The 22,248-nt window shown below is 41.6% G+C and overlaps 1 protein-coding gene across 1 annotated transcript in view; it reads right to left on the bottom strand.

Moving 5' to 3' along the window:
- Window positions 1-970: 970 nt before the first annotated feature.
- Window positions 971-22,248, bottom strand: part of Lama4 (laminin subunit alpha 4) — a 149,630-nt gene continuing 128,352 nt past the window's right edge. Inside the window, exons 31-38 of the mRNA XM_052163517.1 lie at window positions 18,235-18,422; window positions 15,849-16,038; window positions 13,463-13,618; window positions 11,931-12,090; window positions 9,150-9,280; window positions 7,227-7,320; window positions 6,393-6,512; window positions 971-1,253 (exon numbers count right to left, since the gene is read on the bottom strand). Coding sequence (XP_052019477.1) covers window positions 1,108-1,253; window positions 6,393-6,512; window positions 7,227-7,320; window positions 9,150-9,280; window positions 11,931-12,090; window positions 13,463-13,618; window positions 15,849-16,038; window positions 18,235-18,422 — 1,185 coding nt within the window. The 3' untranslated portion in view covers window positions 971-1,107. The remainder of the gene's footprint in view (window positions 1,254-6,392; window positions 6,513-7,226; window positions 7,321-9,149; window positions 9,281-11,930; window positions 12,091-13,462; window positions 13,619-15,848; window positions 16,039-18,234; window positions 18,423-22,248) is intronic.

The raw sequence follows: 22,248 nt of genomic DNA, 5'->3' as shown, positions 1-22,248 counted from the left end.
GGGAAGGAAGAGGAAGAAAAGGAAGAAAGAAGAGGAAGAAGAAAGAAGGGAGAAGGAAGAGGAGAAGGAGGGAAAGAAGAAGAAGAAGAAGAAGAAGAAGAAGAAGAAGAAGAAGAAGAAGAAAGAAGAAGAAGAAGAAGAAGAAGAAGAAGAAGAAGAAGAAGAAGAAGAAGAAGAAGAAGAAGAAGAAGAAGAAGAAGAAGAAGAAGAAGAAGAAGCCTTTTCATCTTGAGTCTGGGAGAGTGGTCTCATCCAAGAACTGGTTTAAGTTCATGTAAATGGCAGGCAAAGGGTTTCAAGCAGTCATTGTATGTTCTAAGTGAAAATACAAGGCAGGAGAAATCTCACTTTTTGACCATAAGAATGAGAAGTACTAACTGTAAGAAAGTGGCTTCCTTTTAATTCCGAAAATATTAAATTATACTACAATTTCCTTTTAAAAATTTTTCTAGGGTTATTATGTGTGCACACATGTGCCTCATTCTGTACCCAGTACACAGGAGGCACTCATGGCCTTTGTGGGGAGGTCAAAGGTTAATTCTCCTAACACCTTATGGGGCTGAGGATCTAACTCAGGTCCCCTGCCTTGTGCTCCATCGCCTACCCTCTGAGTCATCTCCACAGCTGCAGAAGACATAACCCATTAGAGCTGTTCCTACTGTAAAGGTGGTGTAATTTAGGTTGTCAACAAGTGAGCAAATGAAAGGTAGGAGGAGGTAGCTGAGGACAAACAAAAGTTGGGTCTACATCGAACGATCTTCCCTGAAAGATGGCTGCCTCTAAGAACATGGTCACATTTGGCTTACACACCAGGGCTGGTTAAGGACTCCTTCTAACTACTGGAGACAGGAGCAGGAGCCTCGTCAGCTGAAGTATAAGGAGCTCTTCCCCTTTTCGAATTGCTGTCTGCTGCAGACATTTTGGATCCCCAGAAGGATTTGAATTCAAATAAGAAATAGGAAGCAGCTGGTCTCTGATTTATTGAAATCCCCTTCAACCAGGTGAGAGCTTCTGTAGGGAGGGGGAGTTCCTCCAACCCCCCACCCCCACTTCTGTGTTTATGTCAGTGCTGGAAAGGACTCTCTCTCCAGCAGCCTTGCTGTGTTGTCAGGCTGTGGGACAGGAGTTGATGCTCACGGCACCACTGACCAGGGCTGCTTTGCTGAAGCTCACCGGGCGCCCATCAATTACAAAGTGGCGGATGCAGCCTGTGAAGGGTTTGCTGGGAGCCAAGCGTGGTGTCAGTAAAGACTCTGAAAAGAGAGATAGGAAAAAAAAATGTCAGTGCAGGGAATTCCAATCTCCAGTATTATCTCCTGGTACAAACTGGGAGACTGCTCAGACCTTCAAAATGATTCTCTAGTCAGCAGTGGCTCACAGTTCTCTAGTGGACTCCCAGGAAGAATGAGAACACATGGGGATTTTTCTTTCTTTTTCTTTTTTTAGTTTTTCTAGACAGGGTTCTCTGTGTAGCCCTAGCTGTCCTGTAACTCACTCTGTAGACAAGGCTGGCCTCGAACTCAGAAATCTTCCTGGCTCTGCCTCCCAAGTGCTGGGATTAAAGACGTGTGCCACCACTGCCCGACAAATGGGGGATTTCAATGTTTGCATGTTTCTGTCATCACATTCCCGGGCATATGGTGTCTGTCTTCCAGGGCTGAAATTTACCATTTCCTTGGGAAGCCTCAGCCAGAGGGTTTTTATGATCTACCTGTGCCATTTGAGTTAATTTCCCCGAGGCCTTATTTGTTTACCATGTTTTGCAGAGAAGGGAAAAGGAATTTGCACTTCCCTGTCATTTTTTTCACAGAATTATTGTTTCTGTTTAATCCCTATCTTCATTACCTGCCACCTTTAAGCCTCTACATTTTTGCCAAGCTTATAGAATATAATGAGAGAATAATGCATTCAAACGATGTAAAATTTCATTTTTCTGAGCTCATGGCTTAAGAACTATAAATAGGAAAGTGCTAACTAGCACAGATGTTTGTATGAACCCAGGTGCCTTCCAGCATGTCAGGGAAGCTTCTCCTGCTGTGATTAGGCATCTCGAAGAAGCCTGGCGTTTATTAGTTATACCAATATAATTAGTGTTGAGATGATAGGAGCAATATAATTTAAAGCAACCTGGAGAGCTTATAAATATTATGAAATTAAAATCCATTTAGTCAAAGCTCACTGTTATAAACACACAGCAATGGAAGCATTGGCAGACAAAAGGGGACAAACAGTTGGCAGCTTGGAACTGAGGAAGGCAGATAAAGCCAGAGACCAAGCCAGCGGTAGCATGCAGCGGCCGTGGGGCGTCCCCAGGCACGGTAAGTACGCACAGAACCCGTGTGCTGAAAATAAAGAAGGGGGACTACTTTTCCCCTTAGAACGGTGAGCATAACGCTTTAGCTTGAGCGTGGTGACAACATTCAGGAGGCAGAGGCAGGGGGAATCTGTGAATTCGAGACCAGGCTGGTCTACAGTGAATTCCAGAACAGCCAGGGCTACACAGAGAAACCCTGTCTCCAAAAAGGTTTAGGTTTGAAAGGGGCCCCAGAGATGAGCTCCTTTACAGCTTCCTTCCCACCTGAGCTTGGTTTCATCCTTGGTTCATGCAGAAAACCATCTGGAGAATATAATTAATATAGCAACTGTGGCCTGCATGATGTAGCATGAAATTAATTATATGTAGTGACAGAAAAGGGCCCTAGGGTCCCGAGTAATTGGTTAACAAAATGAACACACTTGCTTTTCGTGTTTGTGTGTGTGATAGCGTGTGGTGTATGTGCACATATGTGTGTAGTCACGCACCTACATGTGCAGAAGTCAGAGGCATGTGTTAAGTGTTCTTCATTGTCTCTCTCTGCCTTACATTTTGGACACAGGCTCTCCCTCAAACCCTGAGCACGCATATCCAGCTATGATATTGAGCCATTGACACCCAGTGATCCCTCGTCTCTGCTACCCTCGGTGTCGGGGTTGCATGCATGCTGTGGACAACACCAAGTTCTTTTGTGGGTAGTGGGATCTGAACTCCAGTCCTCGTGCTTCAGCAGCTAGTACTTTAATAGTGAGCCATCTTCCACCCCCTTAACATAGACTTTTAAGAGAGAACGTTTCCAAGATCAAATGAAGGCTTGGCACAGTGGTATTGTGTGTCTCCTAGGGAGAAAGGTTGGAAGGAAAACATAAGGCCAAAGGATCAATAAGGAACTAGGTTGGAGGAGAAGGAGAAGCTGTTTCCATGGGACGGTCCTAGCAGAGAAAGGAAGAGCAGTATTTACTAGAAACTGAATCCCCAAGTTCTTGTGGGGCAGTCTGGAACAAAGGCAGTATCCTGAATATTAAGGGACTTCAGTCTCACATGCTACAGGGAGACCAGAGGCAAGGGCAAAGGGGATGGGTGAGTGCTTTGTTTAATTTAATCCTCTTTGTACTGAAAACCTGTGAAACAACTGAAGCTATCCCACAATTTCTAAGAAGGAAACTTGTGGAGAACCCTGGGCTTGTGTTTTGATGCTGATTCTCCTCCTCAGAGGGGCTGCAGATGAGGAGTTGCCTTGTGAACCTTCTCCCCACCTTAACTTTTCAAATAAAGGCTTGAGCCAATGATTGGGCAGGAGGAAGGGGGAGGAGCTGAGGGTTTGGGAGAGGAGAAAAGGAGTCCTCCTCCCCCAAGGGGGAGGAGTTACTGGAGAGGCTGCAGAGAGAAACTGCAAGTTCTATGGAATATAGATGGGGATAGAGTAGTGGAGTGGGAGATCTGCCCAGTCTAGGCATATAGCTTGTATTGTTACTGTTGAGTTGAGATTTCTTTTACCAAGTAATTGGGTTGTAAACAAAGTAGCAACAGGAAGCAATGTGGAGAAATAGACCTGACATGAGAGAGTTTTCACAGGTAATAACATGAGGTGCAATGGTGGCCTTTAGTAGAGTTCATTTCAGAATCACAGCCAGAGCAGAGGCAGAGGACTGGGGGATACTGGTGTGAGTGGCCCTGGGAAACACAGGGGGGTTTGCTTTTGAGGAGCTGAGCTGAGCTTTTTGGCTCCTGAGTTACCATTGTTGGTAATGCTGGTGTCTACCTGTTCTGTTGCTGGGAAGAGCCACCATGACCAAAGCGACTCTTATAAAAGAGTTAATTCTTTTGTCACTGGGGCTGGCTTACAGTTTCAGAGGTTTAGTCCATTATTATAATGGTGGGAAGGATGGTGGTGTGCAGGCAGGCATGGTGCTGGAGAAGGAGCCGAGAGCTTCACATCCTGATCCTTATGCAGCAGGAAGGAAGAGACAGACTGGGCCTGACACAGGGTTTAGAAAACTCAGAGACACCTGCCCCCAACACACTCACACCTACACACTCACACACACACACACACACTCACACACACACATGCACAGTGGCTGACACTGGCTTTAGAAAACTCAGAGATAGTCGGGCAGTGGTGACTTTAATCCCAGCACTTGGGAGGCAGAGGCAGGCAGATTTCTGAGTTCGAGGCCAGCGTGGTCTACAGAGTGAGTTCCAGGACAGCCAGGGCTACACAGAGAAACCCTGTCTCAAAAAACCAAAAAAAAAAAAAAATAAAATAAAATAAAAAAAAAATAAAAAAAATTTAAAAAAAGAAAAAGAAAACTCAGAGACACCTGTCCCCTACACACACACACACACACACACACACACACACACACACACGCACACGCACACACATGTGCTGACACAGGCTTTAGAAAACTCAGAGACACCTGCCCCCTACACACACACACACACACACACTCACACACACACACACACACACACACACTCACAGTAGCTGGCACAGGCTTTGGAAAACTCAGAGACACCTCTCCCCCCCACCCCCCACTCACAGTAGCTGGCACAGGCTTTAGAAAACTCAGAGACACCTGCCCCCTACACACACACACACACACACACACACACACACACACACTCACAGTAGCTGGCACAGGCTTTGGAAAACTCAGAGACACCTGCCCCCCCCCACAAACACACACACACACACACACACATGTGCTGACACACACACACACACATGTGCTGACACACACAGTGGCTGACACAGGCTTTAGAAAACTCAGAGACACCTGCCCCCAAAACACACACAAACACACACACACACACACACACACACACACACACTCACAGTGGCTCACTTCCTCTAACAAGGCCACACCTCCTAATCCTTTGCAATTAGTGCCTGGTGACTAAGCTTTCAAATATCTGAGCCTGTGGGGCCATTCTCATCCAAACCACCACAGCTGCATCTGAAAACATCAGCATAGAAAGGAGAGGCATACTTGGCTATTACTACTTTGAGAGCACACGAGGAAATGTGTGTGATTTTATCTGTAGATTTTTCTCTTTTTAAATTATTGACTACCTTTATATGACACAGTAAAACAAAACAAAACAACAAAACACAAAACTAGTTAGGAGATTATTAAGTTTCTCACAGCATTCCAGATGAAAAACTTAAATATCTCCATTTTATAACCTCATCTCTAGCTTTCACTTTCAACATTTCCAAACTAGAGAAATACATAAAAACAGTTGTGTTCAACATTAAGGCAATGGTTGCTGTTCTAGGGGCATAAAGGAATTGTAGGTGGCCCACAAGTGCCTTCTCACTACCCTGAATGAGGTGCCGTTTTGGCAGCTGTTTACAGACCCGCAGCTGGAAACCTCTCTTAGGGACTGCCATTCTATGGGAGGACATAACTTATGGTCTGCAGCTGTTTTCACAGTCCAGACTATGTCTGGGCAGGGGAACCATGCATTCTTTCCTCTTGTGTAAGGGGAGTGATTGTCAGTGAACTTTTAATACTCAAAGTTCTCGGGTCCTACGGCACTATCATTCATAAGTGAATTTTCTCTGTAGTGTTTGTGTGTGTGTGTAGAGGGTATTTAAAGGGGAAGGATGAGAAGAAGAAGAGGAGGAGGAAGAAGAAAAAGAGGAGGAAGAGGAGGAGGAGGAGGAAGAAGAAGAAGAAAAAGAAGAAGAAGAAGAAGAAGAAGAAGAAGAAGAAGAAGAAGAAGAAGAAGAAGAAGAAGAAGAAGAAGAAGAAGAAGAAAGAGAGAAGTAAACACAGCAGGATGGAATTACATTGCTTGTTGAGCGTGATAAGTTTATTGTTATTAATCTTGAATGAAGAGTTAAAGTGTCGGTACATTACTTTTTTTTTTTAAGTGCTGGGATCAAGTTCAGTAGTTGGCTGCTCTTTCCTATTAAGGACCATGGTATATAAAATCCTTTGAATTATTATGTGAGTTATGAAAATATATGGCTCACTTCTTAACATAACAATTGTGAGGGCTTACTGGTTTTTTTTCTTTCTGGATCTCTGGATTCGGAAGTGTGTACATTCTCAGAAGCACTTACCGGGGACACCACCAACAAACACAGGCTCCCTGTGATCAACTGGCTTTGGATTCAACGGCCCAACTACATGGTTCACTTCTGAATCCACATCCAACTGAACCACGTTTGAATCTCTAATAACTGAAAAGCAGAACAAAGGCTGGTTACATGTGAGACTGGGGTGTCATTTACATGAAATAATTTATCACAACACCAATATATTCCAGAACGAAAATCCCCATACTCTTCTCACTGAAAACAGCAATATGTCTAATATCATGTCTAAGCATAATTAACCGAGTGACATTTTCCTTAGAAAATGGAGCAATTAAACTATACTCTATTTGTTTTTGTTTTTTAGGGTTTTGTTTTGCGCCCAAAGTTTCATGACATATTCTGGCATTATTTTGCTAGTACTCATATTTATGCTTTTATTATTCATATTCATTGCTTATTAAGAATAGCCGAGGGTGGAGGCGATGGTGGTGGAGGAGAGGTGGCTCAGAGGTTAGGAGCACTAGTTGCTCTGTCAGAGAACCTGGGCTCAATCTCCAGCATAACACAGAGCAGTTCACACCCATCTAATTCCAAGGGATCCAGCACCCTGTTCTGGATTCTGTGGACACCAAAGCATGCCTGTGGTGCACAGACATACAGACAAGCAAACACATACAAATAATTTTTAAAAAAAGAAGAAAGAAAAAGAAGAACTGTGGGCCTAGAGAGATGGCTCAACAGCTAAGAGCGTTTTAGTCATCTACACTCTAGTTCTTCCAGGACGCCACCCTCCATGTCTCCATGTGCTGTGCAGACTCAGGCTTGTAAGTGATACCGGGGACCTTCCAAGTTCTTCACCTGTGATTCTGTGCCATCTGCCGTCACAGAGGTTCTGCTTGGGAGTTACTGAGGTAGAAAAGTCTCTGACACCGTTGTTGACTTTCACTATGACCTGCCAAGACAAGGCATGTTACAAAGTTAGCTTAACTTCTTACCATCAGGGGCAAACTGAATTTCATAACTAACTTGCCACAGCTAAGAAATATCATGAATAAATGCTCATACATGAGTACAGTTGCAGTGTGAACACAAGAGGTCACTCTTGGATAGGGGATAGAAACAGTTTACATTAATATACTGTAAGTACAACTGTGGAGGGAGAACAAAATAGTACTACTGGAGAGCAATAGTGGGATAGTAAGAACTGTAACACAATGAGTCTGCTTCGTTTACAGACTGTTCTGTTTATACGAAGCAGGTTGAGACCCTGAAGGCACTCTGCGGCAGGCCCTCTGCCCAGCATAAGTTGGCCAGTCCACAATAAATTCAACTTATTCTTATAAAAAACAATTTTTCTTGCCATTTTATTTTTGTCTTACTGACCTTTTGATTGTTTGTTTTGACTTTTATTTTTGTCTTTTTTTTTTTTTTTTTTAAAGAGAGAGAACATAAAAATGGGTGGGCAGGGAGGTTGGGAGGATCTGGAAGAAGTTGAAGGAGAAGAAAAACATGATCAAACTATATTGAATGGAAATTTTTTTCAATCAAAAATAAAAAAATAAAAGATAGTGGTGAAGAGAATGGAATTTCAAACCAAACTGTTTCTGTTCCATTTTTCTCAGATGTAAAGTAAGTGTGAAAATGCTATATACATCTTTGAGAGAATAGGAGATCTAAGTCAATTTACTTGCATAAATCTTTTAGAATAGTACTCAATACCTGGTAACTATATATATAACATATAGCATATATTATATACTAATATGGCATGTAATATATAATACCAATATATAATGAATATAATACAAGAGTTATATATATATATATAATATATATGTAATTATACATAGAAAAATATATACACACATATACACATGTGTTCATTTTAGGGTCTTATGACAGATAAGTTTTATTTTTTATGACCTAATTGTATGTACTAGAACCTAAATAAAACTTAGTTATATTAAGTTCAAGGCATAAAGAAAATATTCCTTTTCCTTTAAACTTATTCTCATACCTTCCTGACTGTTTTTTAGTAGTATCTTGGGTGAGTTTGGTATTTCACTATAACATAATGCAAACTTCTGGTAATTGAGAATAATATGCACAAACACACATATGCACACACACATTCACACACATGCACACACATTCACACCCACAGCCACACAACTCATTCACACACACACTCACACATATGCACATATACATGCACACACACTCACACACACTCATACACACTCACACACATGCACATACACATGCATACGCACACACACTCATACACACATGCACATATACTTGCACACACACATACACACTCACATTCTCACAACACACGCACACACATGCACACTCACACATAACACACTCAACACATGCACACTCACACATACATACACTCACATACTCACATACATGCACATCTGAGTTAAGCACATAAACATTTAGAAAGATGCTTTCACACTCGTGGATGTTGGGAAGTAGACATATTTTACCTTTTATCTGCTGAAAAAGCTTTTTTCTAATTTTTATCTTAAAATGCCATGCTGTTGTTGGTGACTTTCTGGTATTCTTGCCACAGTCGCATGACTCTTTTCTAACAAACTCCCGGTACATGAATGTGAACACACGCATTGCACACACTTAGCACTCATGTTCAACTTTCTTCTCTTTTCCTTTAGAACGACTGGTGAGCTAACACTGTGAGACACGTCTGCTGCTTTACATCAGCACTCAAGGTTAGACGCCAGGCTAGACCGTTCACTCTCAGGATACTACCTGTCCGTTCCTCATGTGCACGTTCAGGTATTCCCCGTTGACACTGTGGCCATGGACAAGGGTTCCAGAACTGCTCCGGGGACGGACTTCAAAGGCAATTTCAAACTTTAACCCAATATTGAAAGACTCATCTGCAGAAGGAAATAGAGATTACCAAGAGAGGAAAGCAAAATTTCTAGTCATTGGCCTGACTTTGTGAGGACGGTACTAAAAGGACTCTATATGCTATGACAATTCAGAGGCAGCAGCGCTCCAGCCGGCAGCGCCATTTACTCCTTTAAGAGAGGGATGGGGATGGCAGGATGGCCCAGTAGGTAGAGCACTTGCTGCAAAAGCCAGCTTCCCTGAGGCCGATCCTTGGAGCATACGTAAAGGCGGAAGGAAAGAACCAACTCCACAGGACTGTCCTGTGATCTCACACATGTGCTGTGCTGTGTGGCCCCTCCTCATCACGCACACACATAGTACGTATAACATACACACTATAATAAATAAAAAGTAAGGAGGGAAGGGTAGTTTGGGGAAAGGATAGGATCTGGACACATTCACACACATATAATTTTACAAAAGGGGGGTAGGAAAGTTTGAGCAGAGACTATAATTTGAAGCCATGTACAGTGGCTGGAAAACTTGGAGAGCTCCCAGGAAGCAGCTCCGGATGGTCCCATGGGTATGCCTGGGTGGTTCTACATGGAAGATGGGGGGGGGGGTGTCCTGCCTGGAAGGGCTCCAGAGTGCAAATTAGGAAGACTGATTTCATTTTGTAGCCATTTAGGAAGGGATCTGATTAACTGTATTATAAGGAAATTTTAACTTAAAAATTAGCTGGTGCTAGGATTCAGAAACTGTTGCTGTGGTGAGCTAAAACATTGCTCATTTAGAATTATATGGGGTGGAGGTGCTGGTGGTGCTGGTGGAGAGATGGCTCAGAGGTTAAGAGCACTGGCTGCTCTTTTAGAGAACCTGGGTTCCGTCTCCAGCATGGACAGAGCATTTCACAACCATCTAATTCCAAGGGATCCAGAACTTTCTTCTGGATTGTGTTGACACCAGGCATGCATGCAGTACAAAGACATAAATGCAGGCAAACACACACACACACACACACACACACAATTTAAAAAAAAAGGAAATTAAAAGAATATCTGTGGGGCCAGACAGATGGCTCAACAATTAAGAGCATATTCTACACTTCCAGTGGCTCTCAGTTCTGTGGATTAACTAGCACTGACATTGGATGGCTCATAACCATCTGCTACTCCAGCTCCAGGGGGTCAAATACATTCTTCTGGCACTTGTATTCATGTGCACACAACCCGCCCCCCCCCCTATATACAAGTAATTAAAGGCTCTTTGTAAAATGGAGGTAAAGATTTATCTATTTTAAGCAAATGTGTACACTATTGCTCTCTTCAGTCACACCAGAAGAGGGCGTCAGATCCCATTACAGATGGTTGTGAGCCACCATGTGGTTGCTGGGAATTGAACTCAGGACCTCTGGAAGAGCAACCAGTGCTCTTAACCACTGAGCCATCTCTCCAGTCCCAGAATGTAGGCATTTTAATAGTGTCTACTTGATATACTTCCTCATAAATAACTTAAAAATTTTCCAATGCTAGGCTGGAGAGTGGTGGCACACGCCTGTAATCCCAGCACTTGGGAGGCAGAGGCAGGCGGATTTCTGCGTTTGAGGCTAGCCTGGTCTACAGAGTGAGTTCCAGGACAGCCAGGGCTATACAGAGAAACCCTGTCTTGAAAAAACCGGAAAAAAAAAAAAAAAGAAGAAGAAGGGTTAATCCTTTATATGTCTCTTGCTGTGGGTTAGATGGTGTGTGTGTGTAGGCTCCTGAGATTTCTTTTGCTTTTGGAATGATTTCAGTTCATCATCCAGCACACCGACAGTCATACATGTTGCATGTAATAAAAGCTGCTGAATGCAGGAACTGGGGCAAAAATGATTGGGAGGACATCTTCAGAATAAGGTCTCCCCAGGGCCATGCACCGGGCTTCAGGGTGTGTGTGTGTGGGGGGGGTGTAATTTCCTTTAGTGGGGACAATAGTTCATACTAACACTCAAGAAAACATAGAGGAATAAGGTGGCCAAGGCGCAGAAAGTTCTCTGTCAAGGTGCTCTGCACCCAGAAGTTCAGCCCAGGAAAGCAAACAAGGATTGGTATTGCATATGTGGTTTGAAACAGTAAAGGGGGTAATGGTGGTCCTTGAGGAAAGAGGTCATCCGGCAGGGATAAGCTTGGCATTATTATATTTTAGCGGTGAGCTTAAAATTCCCTGTTAACTGTCTCCAGGAAAAGAGCATTTCTGGATTCAATGCTCTCAACATATATCATTGTCTTAGTGTGTTTTGTTGCTATAACAGAATTCCTAAGGCGTGTTGATTTACAAAGAAAGGAGGTTTATTTGACTCACAGTCCTGGACGGAAAGTGTGATGGTAGAATCTGTACTGCAGAGGTGGGAGGTGCTATGGATGTGTGTGCAGGGCGGGGCAGGGTGGGGCAGGGCGGGGCGGGGTTAGGGAGGGAGAGAGAGAGAGAGAAGAGAGAGAGAAAGGTGAAGAAGGGCTAGGAGTTTATAACAATGCATTCTGATGTTGAGCAATGTAATCTTCAGGAAATGAGAACCCGCTCACATGAGGGCAGTGCTACTCTTTCTAATGACAAGATTACCTCTCCCAGCCCCCCTCACATTCTTCACGAGATGCACTGGGGAGCATGCTGTAACTGGAATTTAGGTGGGGCTAACTGTAATCACATCACTGTTACCTAGAACCACATAGCCTCCTTCTGTGGAAAAATAAGTTCCTGTTTCCATTGGTCCTTCAAAGCAAGGGGTCACGCTGAACGTTTGAGAAGCGGAGGCGATGGAGGCACCGTTGAGCTGGAGATTGCTGAGGCAGCCGCTGAAACTGTAGACGGAGTTAATCTGAAAGAAGATGAAGTTACTTAAAATCCCCTTGCTCGGCACCCCATGCACCATGGGAAAGTAAGAGTACTCGAGTCATCCCTTGTTCATTTTAGCTTTCTCAAGGGGCAACAGTGCTCCTTAACTAATTCATCAAAGCTGGGATTTTGTATTAATAAGTTGCAATTGCGGTTTTCTAGTTGAAGACCGTATTATCATTCATTTTCCTACAGGAATCCGGCTGGGTCCAAGATCGCGGATGTGGATGAAAGCACTATGCCAACCGCAGGAAGTTTGCCGATCTGCATCGTTAGCTTGTAACGCAACTGTGAATTTATCATTACTACAGACGTGACACTCGGGTCACTGTAGACAACAGTGAAGAACTGGCTGTTTACTTCAATTCTAATTATAATGTAAACCGCCTTCCCTACTTATCTGCCAATGCATTTTTAAAAAAAGATTTATTTATTATATGTAAGTACACTGTAGCTGTCTTCAGACACTCCAGAAGAGGGCGTCAGATCTTGCTTTGCATGGTTACTGGGATTTGAACTCAGGACCTTTGGAAGAGTAGTCGGTGCTCTTAACTGCTGAGTCATCTCTCCAGCCCAACCATTTTTGTTTTGTTTTGTTTTGTTTTTGTGGTTTTTTGAGTCAGGGTTTCTCTGTGTAGCCCTGGCTGTCCTGGAACTCACTCTGTAGACCAGGCTGGCCTCGAACTCAGAAATCCGCCTGCCTCTGCCTCCCAAGTGCTGGGATTACAGGCGTGAGCCACCAGGCCCGGCTCTGCCAAAGGATCTTAACAATGTACTGACCTTGTGATAAAATCAAATCTACCTTTGTGTTTAAGGTAAGTTAAGTCCTTTGATACTTTCTTCTCACTGGGAAACACTTTAAAAACGGGTATTAGCTATAATTTGATTTACAAAAATGTTTTCTTATATTCTCAATTCTTCCACTTACATGTGCATTTTGTGCATATTTAGCAATTGTAAGAGAAAAAATGGAACTGAATTTAATTGAGCTGAAGTTTTTTTTTTTTTTTTTTTTTTTTTTTTTACATCCAGTAATATAGCTGAATGACTTGTTATCTGGTCTCACTGTAGCTTTACAGTAATATTATAGGGACTTGCAGAACTAATAAACCCCCTGGAGACATGTTTCTGGACAGTTTATACCTATTAAACTTTTTTCACCCCATTTCTATTTTAAAAGTCGAAATGCTCCAGGGCAGGCAAGGAATCCTACAGGTCAGCCTAGGATGGTTCTCTTTTCTGCAATAAAACTGCTTCACTTCTACTAGGTTCCGACTCTGTAAAAACGAGGACGTGGAATCAGTGTGCTTCCGGTTCAAGGGGTCCGCGGCTCAGCCTTGCCACAGCTGGCTTACCTGGACATTTTTCACAGCCCTTCCGGGAGCCACTCCTCCCAGATAAATGGGACCCTTGATTTTCCAGGCAGCGCCACTAGGCGGAAGCCTTTCTTCTAGGACTCGTAGACCATCAATGACCAGTCGGCCACCGCTCTTCTCGCGAATAAATATCACCTGGATAGAAAGGAGAAAAACAGCTTGTTGTAGGTACGTCCCCAAATTGGGGGAGGGTTGTGTTGTCCACTTTCCCAACTCTGGTATTGAAATGCTCTGGGAAGATACAGAAAGTTTTAAAAAAAAAACGTGAGCCCATCTCGGAAGGTTAGGGACTCTCTTTCTTCCTCTCAGTAAGCTTTTGGTTCTCCTGTTCTTGGGATACCAGAAACTTTATTCCTTGGTCTTTGTCCTAGAGCAGATGCCTTTATTGCAAACTGTTTTTAGGTCCTCCTTGCTTTATGTTTGCGGCATTTCACGCCCCCATCTCCTTGGGTTTACCATTTCATGCATTGGAGCAAGTGTCCCTCTATTTTTTTTTTTTTTTTTTTAAATCTCTAGATAGAATGACCAAACAGCTATCCCTTTAATTTCTGAGTACAGGTTCCATTTTTGACATGGTTCTTTAGGAAGCTCTTCCTAGTTGACCAGCCACATTCTACGGTTAACTGTAACACATCTTGTACAGTGTATTCTTCCATCCCATTCCCACAGGTTACCACCAGTATGTAGGCACTCCTGGCCTTCCCAAGTTGTTTACTCCCTTCATAGCTCCCAGAGTTTACCTTCTGAAAGGAAATCAGTAATAGTTGTCAAAAATTTTGAACGTAGCTTACTGCTGAGTGGTGAAAAGTAAAACATTCATTAGAACCCAAATTTTAGGGTGCTGGAGAGATGGCTCAGCGGTTAAGAGCACTGACTGATCTTCCAGAGGTCCTGAATTCAAATCCCAGCAACCACATGGTGGCTCACAACCATTTGTAAAGAGATCTGACGCCCTCTTCTGGTGGGTCTGAACATAGCTATAGTGAACTTACATATAATAATAAATAAATCTTAAAAAAAAATCCAAATTTTAGCTCATGCTGGTTATTGAGCCTTTGATTAAAATGATTATTGTTAAGGTACAAGCAAAATATTAAGATCTAGATAGAATGTTAAAGCCTAGGTAAAATGTTAGGGCCAAGGAACCTGTTACCCAGCTAGCCTGCCATTACAAGGAAACGTTCTCCTGAGCTGTTTCTGCTGATACTAGGAAAGTTTTTCACACCCAAGTTGATTACATATTCTGTTAAGTTCTGTGCTTTTGGAAACCAATTGCAATGGAAGTTAGTAGAACTGCTTTGTACAGTTACTCACAATAAGCTTGGACCCGAACCAACCACCCAGCAGCACTTCTTGCATCTGTGTATAAGCTTTTCTGGTATTTACTTATATATGCTGTCCCTGGGATGACCCCCAATGTAAGAGAGACACCTACATCAATATAAGAAACTATTTAAAATAAGACTTCCATTTGGAGTAGTGGTTGAGTAAAGTTCATGCTCCCAGGACCTCCCTGGGAGCTGACATCCTTCTTTGCAGAAAAAGACATGTGCATGGGCTACTGACATCCTGGTTGGCAAGTTAAGGCATGAGTATTAGACAAGGCAAGTCCCCTGCCTCAGTTGAATACCTCAATGATGGGAGCAGGATAAATGTATAACAAAGACATGTTCCTAAGGAAATCCCCTGTACCTACATCCTGATTGGTGGAATAACTTGGCGTAAATGTTCGTAGATCTCAGGCTTAAAAAGCCTTGTAGGACTTTAACTTGGGGTCATGGTTCAGCTCTCCAGCCTGAGTTATGTCCCTAATTGGGCAGTCAGTCTTGGAACGTGGTGTTCAATAAACCATCCCTATTTGACTGAGATGGGTGTCAGAGTGGTTCGTGTAGCCATTCCCAAACCCCAAAGATTACAATTAGCATGTGATTATCTAAAAATATGGTTCAAAAATTTTAAAATAAGCAATTAATAAATTATGGAAATTGGTGGGGTGGAGAGATAGCTCAGCTGTTAAAAATACTGACTGCTCCTCCAGATGTCCTGAATTCAATTCTCAGCAACCACATGGTGGCTCACAACCATCTGTAATGGTATCTGATGCCCTCTTCTAGTGTGTCTGGAGATAGTTACAGTGTACTCATATACATAACATAAATAAATAATTTTAAATAAATTAATTAATTAAATTAAATAGAAAAATAAGTAAAATAATTAAAAATAAATTCTTGAAATTGAACTTTGGGTGCACAGAATTTTAACACTGTGTTTCCTATCAGGCCAGTAGTATAGAACTGGTGCAGTGCTAAGCCACTGGGCAGTGGGTAATATTTGCTGACAGCACTATTCTCTGTTTTCAACTTACATCATGCCACAATCCATCATTGTATTTCTCCTGGCTTCTAATCTTCAGTTTCTTGTGGCCGACATTAAACATAAAGACCAAGCGACCGTGGGCCAAGAACAGAGTCATGAAATCATTCTCTTCTTGGTCTGAGACATAGAAAATCATCCCGTGTGAGGAACGGGTCTTCAGACGAATGGCAAACTGGGATCTGGTAAATGAAAAGAGAAATTACCATATGTGAAGTGAGATAGAATAATAATTCAAAGTAGCTTTTGAAGTAATACGGTCTAAGAAAGAAAAGCCATTCTATCTAGTCCCAAATAGCTTCTTTCTAATTGTTCCCAATGATGCGTTAATGAGTTATTGGGAAGGCATGGTTACTTCAAAAATGAAAACTCCTCTCTAGACCCTTTGCTCTAGAATAATCTGAGGCACACAGGACTCCATGGAAGTTGTCCTTACTTTACTCTGCAGGTATATTAACATTTAACAAAGTCTTGTGTTAGTTAAGAGTCCTATGGTATTTTGCTTTGAAATAGTGTGATGGTTAATTTTGATTGTCAACTTGACTACAGCTGGAATTAACTAAAACCCAAGTAGCTAGGCACACCGTGAGGGATTTTTCCTAGTAAGATTATTTAAGGTGGGAAAACCCACCCTAAATCTTGATTTATGGCCAGAAAAACCACCATAAATCTGGGCCACACCTTCTGGAGGCCGCTGACACAACAGGACATGGCAGAAGGAAGCTTCTGTATTTGTTTGCCCTCGCTTCGCTGGCAATGGCAAGTTTATCTACCCTGTTCCTGAGGCATCGCTTTGCTGGTATTAGAATCAGCTTCTTTGGGGACAGTAACATAGACCAAAGACTAGCTGAGACATCTAGGTCATGGGTGGAACAATTGCTGGGGTCTTTGCCTATCTGTTGGGGGCTAGCCATTGTTGTACTAACCTGACCACAGCCTGTAGGTAGGTAAACCTAATAAATCCTCTTTATATATATAATAAATATAATATAATATAATATAATATAATATAATATAATATAATATAAAATATAATATAATATAATATAATATAATATAATATATAATACACACACATGTACTCACTACTCACTTCATATATACCATAGATTAACCTTTGAAAGAAGTAAGTAGTAGTTTTCAAAAATTGTGGGCCTAAAGGGGACTGATGGGACTTTCGGGGAGTGGGGGTCCAGAAAAGGGGAAATCATTTGAAATGTAAATAAATATATCAATAAATTTAAAAAAATGTCAAAAAAATTGTGGGCCTAGCTTACTGGTGATTGGGGAAATTTATACGTATATATAAATTATATATAATTAGTATAAATATTATATAAATATATATATAATTAGTTCTGTTCTTCTAGAGCAGTGGTTCTCAACTATTATGAATTGTAATGTAAATATCTGTCTTTTCCAATGGTCTTAGGAGACCCCCCATAAAAGGGTCATTTATCCCCAAAGGGGTTGTAACCCATAGGTTGATAACTACGGCTCTAGAAAATTCTATGTAATAAAATTAGTAAACACTAAACCCCGGCATGTTATATTAGTTTATCTCTGTGAATAAATACCAATGAGTAATTAGCATGCATAGAGAAAATTCACAGAAATATTGTTTGTATACTACATAAATTACAGATTAAAGGTCTCTCCAAGTAGGTGGTTATAGAGTCTACACTACAGTCAAATATAACATGTCAAAAACAGCCACCTAAGGGGGTGGAAATAAGTGTAAAGAAGCCAGTTTAGAACTTTAGCTCCAAGTATGTGTAAGATATGTTCATTAAATCTATTTCTTGAAGAATACAAAAGTATGGAGTTTGCCTGCTAGGTAAGAGGCATCCAGGATGAGGGCCCTGGAGACATAAACACTATAACAATGTATCTTTAGTAACATTAGGTCAATAGAGATTTGTGAAGACATAGTGGGGGTTGAGACAGCAGGAGATGCAAATGTACAAGTGTATTAGCATTTTCTGTGTCTCTTGTATTTTCTGTGTCTAGAAGTTTGGCTCTATCCTCACTAAATCTGAATGCAATTTGTGTGGTGGGAGGGAAGGTGCTAACAAGGCAGCTAATGGGCCATTTACAAATTTCCTTGATCAGGATCGAGCAAGGTTTTCTTTGATCAACCTTGGTGAGCTGCAAAAATCGTGTTTTATGTGCCTGCTATTTGGAGAGAAAGTGGGAACAGGAATCATGTATTGTTTAGTACATACTTTGACATAAAAACCAAAACAAATGGAAAAAACTAAACAAACAAAAAACAGTATTAAGAAGACACAGGAAGAAAAGGTTGGTGAAAGGCTCCCTGTGACAAACAAGGATGTAGAGTGACATGAAACTTCTAGAAGGAAAGTGCACGCCTTTACTTTTCACCAAAATCTCCTTGTATGTGTTCAAACTCTTGGCGACTGTTGGCTGTGCCGCCATATTGATAGGCGTGTTCTATCGTCCTGGGGCTGCTGGAGAGGTGGCAGTGGGAATCTCGTGGAGCTTTCTGTTCTGAAAACTTCAGGCCAATAGGATCCCACAAAGGTCCATCCTTACTCTGTTCTCCCTGTAGGAAAAACAAGTGAACCAGAGAGGAAAAAGTCCCACAGTTGGTAACAAAGTTTGATTTGCCAGGTCTTTATCCTTCACTAAGAATACAAAATTAACAAAGTGGCAACTGTGTGTTTCTCTTCACGAAATAGCAGGCTTCTTTGCCTTCTATTGCTGTAAACAAGGGACTGCGATGGTAACAACACAGCTTGTGGGCAGATCCAAAGCTCTAATCTGTGATTGTAAAAGGGCAGGAGAGTGCCATGTTAGAGGTGACATCACGTTACCGCACAGTATTGTTTATATATGCTATGTAAATAAGTTACGATATTGGGGCTGGAGAGATGGGTTAGAAGTTAAGAGCAGGGGCTGGAGAGATGAGTCAGTGGTTAAGAGCACCGACTGCTCTTCTGAAGGTCCTGAGTTCAAATCCCAGCAACCACATGGTGGCTCACAACCATCTGTAATGGGATCTGATGCCTTCTTCTGGTGTGTCTGAAGACAGCTACAGTGTACTCACATATAATAAATAAATCTTTAAAAAAAAAAAAGGAAGTTAAGAGCACTGGCTGCATCTCCAGAGGACCTGGGCTTGGTTGCCAGTAACTACATGACAGCTCACAGCAATCATCAACTCCAGTCCCAAGGGACCTTATGAGCCCTTCAGATCTCCTAGGACACCAGGCATTCACATGGTGCACAGACATGCATGCATGCAGAACACTTATACACATAGAATAAAGAAGTCTTAAAAAAAGTTAAGCTTGGAAATCTTTAATATTATTTTTGATTGGTCTCAGGCTATACAAAGAAATTTTGTGTGACAGAATCAATATAGAATAGCATTTTAAAATATGATTATTTTCTTTGACAGTTCCATACATATATAAATTTTAAACATTATGTTGTACCCTTCTAATTGCCCTGCTGATACTAAAATGCAGTGTTGTGAAGCTATTGTATAATATGTAATGATTATTTAGTCTTTATTTCTGAGGCAAAATAAAAATGTGAGTAAATTCTCTTATAATAGTGTATTTGATTTCAAGCAAACATTTATAGAATATCGATTGGATGGTATAGATAGAGATGAATAGGAAGGTGAGAGATTATTACTGGATTTTAAGAACTTGTAATCAATGTGGAGAAACAGGTCTATAAAAAGCTACCGGGAACCATGATGGTGACCAAGGGGAAGGTCTCTGGTTGAAGGGTGCGGGGTAGAGTTTTGTTTTTAGGCAACCAGGAGCCACACAGGTTTTATTTGTTTGCTTGTTTGTTTTTGTTTTGTTTTGTTGAGACAGGTTTCTCTGTATAGCCCTGGCTGTCCTGGAACTCGCTCTGTAGACCAGGCTGGTCTCGAACTCAGAAATTCGCTTGCCTCTGCCTCCCATAGTGCTGGGATCACAGGAGTGCGCCACCACCACCTGGCACCACACAGGTTTTAAAAGCAGGGCGTAGTCAGATCTGTCCCACTCTGGGAGCTGATCCTAGAGATGTTTGGCAGCAGGGAGCCCTGGGAAACCCCACAAGATGTTCAGAATGATGGGGCATGCTTGTTGCCTCTCTTCCTAATTCCTGCTCAAGTGTGACATCTATACATAGCTAAAAAGAATGAACTGCAATACAAATCTTTATCTCACATGAGCAAAGAAACCACTAAGAAACAGGGCTGCGGCCACACCTACTACTATCCTGTATCCAGATAGGGTATGAGGATAGGCTGTACCTAAAGGCGTGTGCCACCACCACCTAGCTGCCCAGTTATTCTGAAAAAAGTTTAAGTCTAGAACATAGTTTTAAAGACAGGTGTTCTCAAGTACTTATGGGAAAATATAAAATCAGTGTTACCTCTCTGGGAACATGATCTGCCTCTATCCAGTAATCTTATCTTCTGTAATCTATTCTAAAAAGAATTCAACTATGCACTCAGAGAAAGCGATCACAAAAATAATTATAATCCAGACACTTTGATGCAACCTTGATAAAAATTTAAACCAGGGCTGGATGTGGTGACACATGCTTTTAATCTCAGCACTTTTGAGAGGAAGAGACAGGCAGATCTCTGTGAGTTTAAGGTCAGCCTGGGCTATAAACTAAGTTCCAGGAGGACAGCCTGGGCTACATAAAGAAACCTTGTCTGAAGCAAGCAAGCAAGCAAGCAAACAAAATTCATTTTAAAACAGGTGGCAAGTTATTCTTGGAAGCCACATCTTCATAAGTGACATGAAACTTGGTAGTTAGACTTTCTCCCCTATGGGAAATGAACAGCTAGATAAAAGCAAAAATATCCATCGTAATGGTGAGAGGCAGAAGGTAGACTGCCGTATTAAATAGGCAGCCGAGGCAGATAGCACTGAGTAGATGAGAGGTTCCGGAGGGGTGGAAGAGAAACTGGGCAGATATTTGGGAGAAGAGTAGAAGTGGAGACAGGAGAAACAAGGTGGCGCATGCCTTTAATCCCAGGACTTGGGAGGCAGAGGCAGGCAGATTTCTGAGTTCGAGGCCAGCCTGGTCTACAGAGTGAGTTCGAGGCCAGCCTGGTCTACAATGAGTATCAGGACAGCCAGGGCATTTGAATGTTTTCATCCCCCTTTGTTTTGCAGCCTGCATTAAACATTGCAATGATGTCAAAAATACCAGAGACTTAAGGACCTACTGGGTTCCGATTTGTTTTTTTATGATTAACTTTATATTAAGGTAAATGTTTTTTTTAGAAGTCATATAAAGAAATTATATGCTCGCTGTTGATGAATATTTCTCTAAATCAGCAGCATAATTAAGAAAAGAAATGGTCTGAGACTAAGTAAGTAAAACCTGGTCCCCTGAAACATGAAGAACAGACTTTGTATCTAACAAACAAACAATTGAATTGCTGGATACTGTCTGTGTATAGTCAGTTAAACTGAATTAAATTTGCCATCAAAAGATGTGATACTGGCCCTACACTTCTCAGCAGCATCCTATAAACCTAAACATAAAATACATGTTTTATTTTTAAGGGTTCCAGATAATAAATTGGATTGATAAAATTTGGTGCTAATTATCACCTTTCCTTAAAAAAAAAAAAGAAAGAAAGAAAGAGAAGAGGGAAAGAGCATCGCTCAGTCGCTCACACAGGACCTTTCCAGAGCTGTAGGGACTCAGGCAGTGGGGAGGTGGGACTCTGACTAGAGGTGTGCCTGACAGGCCGGGCTGCTGTGCTGAGAATAGATGGAGAGGGACAGAGCAGAAGCGGGGGCAGGAGCCTGGTTCAGGAGCTGTGGCGGTAACTCACCCAACAGGAACATTATTACAACCTGACAAGAAGGAGTTGGGGAGGGTTAGACTGAGAATGGGAAGGGACTGTGGCTTTGACTGTAAGGGAACCGAATAGTGTGCATGAGTGTGTAAGAAAGAACGGCAGTCAGAGACATCTTACAGCTCAGTAGTCAATGAAGGGGCAGCACATATCCACCTGTGCATGTAGGTGGAGGAACACAAAGGCTGAGAAGGCAAAAGAAATTTTAGTAATTTTCATGATTGTGATGAAGGCTTAAAATTATTGCTGAATCATAGTATATGCTATATATTGTATTAGCTAACTATATTCTAGAGTATGTAATCAAAATAAATATATAATATATTATATATAACCCATTGATTATATTATACATTACACATTATTTATGTTGACCATATATATAATTTATATATTTATATATCATATAGATGATATACATTATTTTTTATATTTATATCTATAATTTATATAGATTAATTATATAACACATGTAATTTAATACATTGTATATACATGATATAAAAATGATATAAAATATATAACACATATATAATTTATA

The sequence above is a fragment of the Apodemus sylvaticus genome, chromosome 19 (assembly GCF_947179515.1).
Source record: "Apodemus sylvaticus chromosome 19, mApoSyl1.1, whole genome shotgun sequence".
Classification (NCBI taxonomy): Eukaryota; Metazoa; Chordata; class Mammalia; order Rodentia; family Muridae; genus Apodemus; species Apodemus sylvaticus.
Note: the sequence above shows the minus strand (reverse complement) of the source record. Positions and strands in the feature narration are given on the sequence as shown.